General features: G+C 41.8%; 2 protein-coding genes across 2 annotated transcripts in view; both read left to right on the top strand.

Annotated features, from left to right (window-relative positions):
• LOC108572923 (voltage-dependent calcium channel subunit alpha-2/delta-3) overlaps positions 1-2,224 on the top strand; it is an 11,325-nt gene extending 9,101 nt beyond the window's left edge. The window contains exons 10-13 of the mRNA XM_017935264.1: positions 32-620; positions 696-1,051; positions 1,428-1,724; positions 1,931-2,224. Of these exons, the coding sequence (XP_017790753.1) occupies positions 32-620; positions 696-1,051; positions 1,428-1,724; positions 1,931-2,224 (1,536 nt within the window). The remainder of the gene's footprint in view (positions 1-31; positions 621-695; positions 1,052-1,427; positions 1,725-1,930) is intronic.
• Positions 2,225-3,999: 1,775 nt separating this feature from the next.
• Positions 4,000-8,497, top strand: part of LOC108572892 (voltage-dependent calcium channel subunit alpha-2/delta-3) — a 20,006-nt gene continuing 15,508 nt past the window's right edge. Inside the window, 6 exon segments of the mRNA XM_017935224.1 lie at positions 4,000-4,233; positions 4,913-5,099; positions 5,236-5,775; positions 6,060-6,467; positions 6,835-7,149; positions 7,954-8,010. Coding sequence (XP_017790713.1) covers positions 4,151-4,233; positions 4,913-5,099; positions 5,236-5,775; positions 6,060-6,467; positions 6,835-7,149; positions 7,954-8,010 — 1,590 coding nt within the window. The 5' untranslated portion in view covers positions 4,000-4,150.

Here is an 8,497-nt window from a genome sequence, read left to right as displayed (position 1 = left end):
TAATTTCTCTCATTTTGATATTTTGTTGAAGGTGGGTGACGAGATCCGGAGGAACCAAAACATGAACGTGAACATCTCCGAGTTCTTCGTGGGCAATAATTGGCGTGTACATCCCGGTTGGGTGTACTGTCGCTTTCACTATTTGGAGGGTCATCAATTCGACAATCCCGAGGAAGAGTTACGACACTTTTTGGAACTGTTGAACAAGCCTGGCTGGCGTTGGGCGGAACAGTACGAAGCTTATTCCATAACAGAAAACGAAACAGACTATGTTCCTAACTGTGGTAGACAAACATTGTCACACGATGACTACTATTGCAACAAAGAATTAATGCAGCTGTTAGTTTTCGATGCAAAGGCAACCAACGCTACGTTCGCTAATAATTTTGTATTGGACGATCCTCGAGCGCAAAATTTATCTGAAACGTACAAAATCTTCTTGAGATTTGTCGCTACACAGAGTGGTTTAACCAGGTGGCACCATTTGAGCAAGAATAAACTGCCTGAAGAAGACGATGGAATTGTTTTTGGAGATCTTCATAGGAGAGCTGTGAACGAACCCTGGTACAAGGGCGCTATTTTCCAGAATATTCTGGATCCTAACAGTATATCCCTGTCAGGTAGCTGTAAAGTACAGGTTTACTCAATTTAATCGAGAAGAATTATAATTTAATTTGAATTTGAAATGATTTCAGTACCCTGGGAAGCAGGAACAGACGCAGTAGTGACAGTCTCGAAAGGAATATTCCCAAAAGACGGCGGCAAAACGGCACCAGCCGCGGTGATAGGCTTCCAAATGCCCATGACCGCTCTCTACGAGAGATTCATCAATGTGACCCGCAGTCCAATCAACGGAACTACAGACTGCAATGACACATGGATCGATTGTTACTTGCTGGACCAAAATGGCTACGTGGTGATCTCAGAAGCTCACAACGACACTGGTCAATTCATGGGTACTCAAGAAGGTGCTGTGATGAACTCTATGGTTGGCCAAGGTCTCTACAATCCGGTAGACATCTACGATTACCAAGCTTGGTGTGAGGAAGTAGTAAGTACATAAATTCTCGATCCAACAACTTTTTCCAAACATTTCTATATCGTAAATCTGAACTTTCAAGATCCATCAGCGGAGCAAAACCGCTCAGTTAAAAGCACAGATATCCGAGAAATTGTCCAAGCGTTGGAATAAAGTTCCACGGAGCCGGGGGAGACAAAAGTAAAACAAATAAAACTTCCCATGAAAGCTGCATGACCCGTTTCGCGCCGACATATTTCTAATTCGCGCGAACTTCCCCGAAGAGGGGAAAAAAGTTCCAAGATAGCCGTAACTTAGCTTGAAACGTTTCGCAAACAAAATACTGTGAAATTCGGCCGACGAAGAAGCTTTTCTCACGGTGAACGAACGAACGAAACTCTGTCCGCAGCGTATCCAGGATGCGGCCAGCACGCTCACGGACCCGCTGATGTACGTCTGGAAACTGTTGCTCTGGTTTCTGCTGCGTGTGACGTGGTTCACGACCCAGTTCGTGAACTTGCCGGTCGGTTATGCCAAAGTTCACTTCGACGAGGACGCCCCGGACCCGCCTCCTCCACCACGACCCTATCTTTATCATTATCCATGTGACCAGAAGAGGACCCTTTACATGATGAATAACACTATTGCTGGCAAGGGTATCACCGATCATCCGAATTACTGTTCAAGGCCGTTTCACGCGCGTAGGGTCAGTGTCTGACGTGTTGCCCTCGAATATACAGTAGTTTGTTCTTTCCAATTTTAATACGTTTCATGTCATATAGGTATGTATCACCGATGGTACACGATACTTTTTAGAAATGGAACGTTTATTAAACGAGAAAGGATATTCTTAGACTGATAAGTAGATGGAAATAATTGTTAAGAAATGAAAAAATTGAATGACTTTTTTAGGTACCTCATACGAATTTGTTATTGGTGGTGGTCGACGCGATGTACCCGACCTGTTACAAGAGATTAGAGGTAACACCGGTGATCATCTCGCCACTGGAGTATGCGAACGGCAGCGAGAGTGCTCCCTGTCATAAAATTCCACTGAACGACCTTAAAAGGAGGCGCCTAGAGGGCTGTTTCACCGAACATCCCTTGGAATATGAGATCGAGGATTGCGGAAGGGCATCTGGACTGACCGTATCTCTGTTACTGTTCTCCGTTGTTATCGCGAGAGTTTTATGTGCGTTTCTATGACAGTTCGAAGAAAGAATATTACGCTTTTAACTGATATTATTGATTCTACATGTGAACTATGGTATAAGACGTTGGCATTTCTTACGTTACACCCTGAAACCTTTTTCTAATGATAGGAGAAATGAAATGAGAATTAATTGTAAATGTAAACCTCTATAACCCAATTTCTCTTCGTTCGTGAGAAGATTTATCGGTGCAATAGTATAACAATAAAGTATGCTTTGTAAAATAGAGACACAATTTCCAAGTTACTTGGCGTTATAGAGGGTTAAAGTAAACAGCGTTATTCACCCCTCGGATATGGCACAAATTTCCACTTTCCGCTCTCAGCAGCGGTCGGCGACAATTTTGCGTTGCGACGCGGTGTGAGTGGTAATTTCATATGGTACTCTATAAATGAATAATTATTTACCTTAAATTTGGAACGCAAACAGCGTAAAACACTCTTGCACCGAGTGAAAAAGCATCACGATAAGACCAATAGCGAAGGTCAGTACCGATGCTGGGCCTGAGGGGTTAATCGTATAGATTTGATATCTATTAAGACTAAAAATAGTCAGCCCGATGTTTTATATGCGAGACCTCGTTTCTTTTTTGTGGACCAAAGACATCCAAGAGCAAATCGATCGTGGACGAAGAAAGGAGAACATAAAGCCTGGCGAAATATCCTTCCATCCATGCGAGATACGATTTTCTGGCGGCGTCGCGAGGTCTGTTGATAGGGTGAGAGGAGCTTGCTCCAGAAAATGTTTTGTTCCCTCCCTCTCTTCACGGATATTCGGATTATAACTCCTCTCCGCCCGTCTTGATTGTAATATTCTTATTTTTAACTTTTATTTAAATAAATCTGTATTTGTAACTGTAGAGATATAGCCAGTTCAATATAAACACACAAGTATTAATTACCAAATAATTCTTGTTTTAGAAATCCAATACTTTATTTCCTTTGGCATGAGACCACCTATTTTCCTATTTTTTGGCTCAACAACCAAGGACAATATCGTTTCCAAAACTTCAACAATTCTAACATTATTTTCCATCAACTTATTGGACATCGGACACCCTAATCTCCTCCTCTATCCTAGTTCAAAGACATTGGGAGGAACCACGGACAATATTTCCATACTCGAAGAGCAATCCTATCAGCTACTCCTTCCTCAAGTATACACACCCTCGTACATACAAGGTACCTCTTTAAAGTTTACCATTAAACAAACATCCACTCAAACTTTTTCTTCACCCTCAAAACAACAGCGGCCTTCGTCGAGTGCCTCTTGACTACCAAACTCTTCAAATAAACCACCTCACCAAGGAACCAGCTTAATTCTCACCGCTCTACTACCATCGCCATCTCAAACAAACCTATCACAAAAACATCTTCGATCAACATTATAGAAAACTTAACGAAGAATACCTAACTTGCGGAACCTACGAAAACATCGTCGTCGTCTTATCCATCGGTCATAAGGAAACAGAAAGAAGATCTCACCCCCTATCATAGTATGTGGTCGATGAGAAAGAATAAGAGCAAACCAGACCTCCATGCTGAACTTTTCCTCCTGTTGGAGACAAACATTACTATCAATTTCAACTTTCAACCGGCGATTATACGAGCGCTGTCGCGTCGTCGGGACGCTCGAGTGTCCCGACGCCTGCTTCTCTCCTCTCCCGTGTTCACGCGCAAGCTCCGTAGTCGATCGATAAACGAGTTAAGGGGAATTCGTGCTGGTGTCCGGAGTGGAACGTTGCGCGCACTGCATGGCGACGACGTCTACCACGACGACGAGCACCAGCACGACCACGACGACGACTACCACGGCCGGTTAGGAGTATTCTTAATGTCAGACGCGAGCCTCCTCTCGGCCTCAGTTTTGTTTACCGTGTCCTCGCGTAAACAGCGGAGTGCCGTAGAACACGACGATAGTTATGAGGCCCCGTTTCCTACCTGCTATCGTCATCCTGATCCTGATCGAGGCACCCGACCGTGGTGACAGCATATCGTACACAACGTAAGTTTTTTTTTGTAAGACACAGCAAGTGAGGATTTTGCGTTTTCTCTTCTTCTTTCTTTTTCTTCGATTTTACACGTTGTACCGGAGACCGTTGAAATTGTATCGAGGTTTATTTACTCGATCGGGTAACACGGTCACACGACACGCGCCACCCCTTATCCAGCAAGCGAAAAACGTGGACGTTGGTGCACGGTTCCTCGTGCTCGATTTGTTTTCCACGCGTCACTTCGATGTTCTTGATTAATTGTTAGAAAGATCGTCAAAGAATTACTCGGTAGTTTTAACGCAACGAATGTTCAATTTAGATTTGTTTTAACAAGATTCACGTTGAATGTTTATGTTTGCTTCGAATGTTAGAAATTTTCGAAAGTGTATGAAAGTTTGAATAGATGTCGTTCGATTTTGTTGGATTTGTGTGAAACGTAGATACATGTGGAAGTTAGTTTTTACTTTTGGATCGTTGAATTATAGAGAATGTGTACTGTCATACGTAAGACGAGAGTTCGATTTTGCCAGGTTTCCAGTGTGTTAACGCGTTATGCATACTTTTAATACAACTATAGAATATAGAACAGTCTAGTCTGATGTAAGAGTTGCGTGAATTTACGAATAAAAATTGGAAATTGTAGATATTACAGACTGTCGTTTGTTAATTAGAAGTGTATTCTATGCGCAGAGTGAAAACATGGGCTCACAAATTGGGTTTCGAGCTGTCACAATTGGGCAAGTACGTGACCAACGTGGAGAAGTTCCACGAGAGCTACAAACAGGCGGTGGCGAAGCCACGTGATGGTCACGCTCTGGTCCACGAGATCGCCAAGGACATCAAGGCTATGATGGAGTCGAAAATATCAGCCATCAAGGTACATTCATTCTTCTCCATAAAAAAATTAACAAATTCTACCATATAAAAATTCTAAAAATCCTTCTAAAAGTAAGAAGAAATTTTATTAACGAAGAAACTACCCTATTAACTTCAAATTTAATTCATTTTCACAGAGAATCATGGACGTCGCTGAAACGTCAGCCTTTTCCGCTCCAGACACCGATCCTCCAAAAACCTTCGACTTCATCAATGCGAAAAACAATACAATCGAGTTGAAGCACAGTTCTCACTTTGGTGGTAAAGTTAATTTAAACATGTCAGCTGTACACGTCCCAACAAACGTTTACGAACGAGCGTCCAACGTGATCAGAGCCATTAAATGGTCCGAGGAGCTGGATAGAATTTTCATCAGTAACTACGAGCAAGATCCGTCGTTGTCGTGGCAGTATTTCGGTAGCGCGACTGGTTTCATGAGGCAGTATCCTGCCATGGGCTGGTACATGGAGCCTGTGGATCTGTTCGATTGCAGAACAAGAAGCTGGTACATAGAGGCAGCTACTAGTCCAAAAGATGTTCTGATTTTAATAGATACCTCTGGTAGTATGACTGGAATCCGTCGTGAAATCGCCAGACATGTGGTGAACAATATTTTAGACACACTTGGGAACAATGATTTTGTGAATATCATCACGTTCTCCAATGTTACCAAAGAGGTAATTGTTATTTAAAGATGAATAACACCTTCATTGTCCACTGAATCATACTTTAACTCGGAATAGTTTAAACTTGTCTATTCACACACGATTTTTTTATACAGAAAGAAGTGTATGTTTATGTTATTTAAATGTAAGGAATTTATCCTAAAAAAAGGAGAGATAATTTGTAATTTTTTTGGAGAGTTGATACAGTTAACTTTGTAATCATGTTCCTTGGGCAGTGAATATGTTAACAGTTCTTATTTGTGGAAGTAATCAATGAACAAAATTGTATAATCTAGGTAGTACCGTGTTTCAACGACACCTTGGTACAAGCTAATTTAGCGAACGTGAGAGAACTGAAGCGAGCAATCTTGAATTTAGACACAGAGAAGATAGCGAATTTCTCGCTGGCCTTGAATACTGCGTTCGAACTGCTCGAGACGTATCGAAGGGAAAGGAAAGGAGCCTGCTGCAACCAGGCGATCATGTTGATAACAGACGGAGTGCCGTACAACTACAAGGAAATCTTCGAAGTTTACAATTGGGGGGACAATATTGACGAGCCTTTCAAAGCTGATATGCCGGTCAGAATGTTCACTTATCTGATTGGCAGAGAGGTAGCGGATGTGAAGGAAGTCCAGTGGATGGCATGTGCTAATAGAGGCTACTTCGTGCATCTTTGCACCTTGGCTGAAGTCAGAGAAGAAGTACGTTTCGTATTGATTAAATATTCTTGCACTGGTACTCCACTATTTCTACTCCAATTCTGTGATACTAATGTTCTATAAGATTCTGTTTCACCAAGAATTTTCCCTTCTTTCATTCATAATGTTATCGTTTACTTCATGGAGCAACATTTTACACAGTTCTGTGAAATATCTAAAATTGCAGAACCTTTAAATTCCACAACAAATTCGCCACGAAGAAACTCAATTAATCACTTAATTGATCAATTTGCAAAATGATTAGAAATCGTATAGCACGACCTAATGAATTATTCAATCCCCATCTATAGATTCTACTTCAATTTATAAATTGAACAGAGTAAATTAATCATTAAATCACCATCCCCAGGTCCTGAAATACGTTCCAGTGATGGCGAGACCGTTGGTCCTTGGTCGTACGGATCATCCAACGATCTGGACACCGGTGTACGCCGACGTGACAGATCCAAAGATGACCGATTGGTTATGGGAGCAAAGAGAGAGCGAGGAGCAAAAGGAGAGGTTCCTTCGGCTTCACAGAAGGAAGAAACTGTTCAACAGCGAAGAGAGGGATCGCAGGTTCGTGAAGAAGCAGAAGAAATCACACGACCAGACCAGCGATCTTCAGGAGTACAGGCTGATGACCTCGGTCAGCGTTCCTGTGTTCGACAGAAGGGAGAACGCGGTAAGATTTTCCTTTCTCTGATTCTCTAATGAACGTACTAAAACACCAACACTAAATACCAATTATCCTACGTTAGGATCTCTGAGAATCTACCGATCTTGCGAACAAAAAAACCTAAAAAAAAAAAAAAAGAAAAAAGAAAGAACAAAATTATTACACTCATCGTGGATGGGGTGAGCGACGTAAAAGTGATCATTTTCAACAAATTCAACTATCTCCCATACGACGATGTACGATGGTCCATGAACAAAAGAATTCAGCCGTTAGGTGTCTCTCTAAAAATAAACCCTGGAAACTCGTGTTATTTATCGAGAATAGATTAACGTCCCTGTCGTTCTATACCAGATTATCATTAACCCCGTTCTATAAATAACAGTTACGATGTAACTCACCTACGTATACCGTTGTATACCTCGTATATATACAATTCAAAACGTCAAACGTTTTCTCGATGACACCGCGATAATTACCAAATACACATATGTAAACTAAACCTACAACAAGAACGAAAGAAAGGAAGATCCTCCAGATCTCTTTGAAACGTACAATACTAATTGAAGCATCACTTCTCTTTCTCGTGGTATCATCGAGACACTCGAGCGTAAACGGTATCGACACACCCTTGTGTGTGTGTGTGTGTGTATCTGTTTCATCCTGTTTACCCGTCCGGCGGGATAAACGATTGAATAGCGCGAATCCACCCTCGAACCCCCCCGGCCCCTGAAAGCCACCAAAACCCCCCTTGCCCCCTAACAGATCAGCGGATATATTTTCCTTTGGTTTTAAGTTCCTGTTTGTCCACAGAACATCACAAGGCAGGTGCTGGTGAACGAGGCATACTGGGTGACAGAGACAAGAGAGGTTGGCAGCTAAAACAAAAATCACAAGCAACGTTGTTTTCAATGCATAGAGCCCTGTACCCCCCCTCACCTTTTGTATACGAGCACGAGCCTCGACAATTCCCTGATCTTTTCTGACTTCAATTTCTCTTCCGTCTGATTTTCTTGGCTGAACGAAAATGTTCAATTGTAGAAAACGATAATTCTTTTCTACATATACATATACGCGATATACAGTTTATTTTTTAATATAATAGAGAAGTAGAGGCTTTGTAGAGAAAAAAAGATTGAATTTTTAATCAAGGCAAAAGAAAAAATGCAAAATGTACAATATGCTAAATTCAGAAGGGGAAAGTCGAGATCGTGCAACGATCGTTTCGTTCCATTTAGGTCCACGTTCGTCTCTCTGGTATTCTTAATTTGGTCTAACACTAGTACTGGACTTTAGTTTAATTACATTAGGTAGGTTTAGGTACATTAGTCTACCCTGTGCCCTGTTCGAGACGAGT

Source organism: Habropoda laboriosa, unplaced genomic scaffold (assembly GCF_001263275.1).
Source record: "Habropoda laboriosa isolate 0110345459 unplaced genomic scaffold, ASM126327v1 scaffold102, whole genome shotgun sequence".
Lineage (NCBI taxonomy): Eukaryota > Metazoa > Arthropoda > Insecta > Hymenoptera > Apidae > Habropoda > Habropoda laboriosa.
Note: the sequence above shows the minus strand (reverse complement) of the source record. Positions and strands in the feature narration are given on the sequence as shown.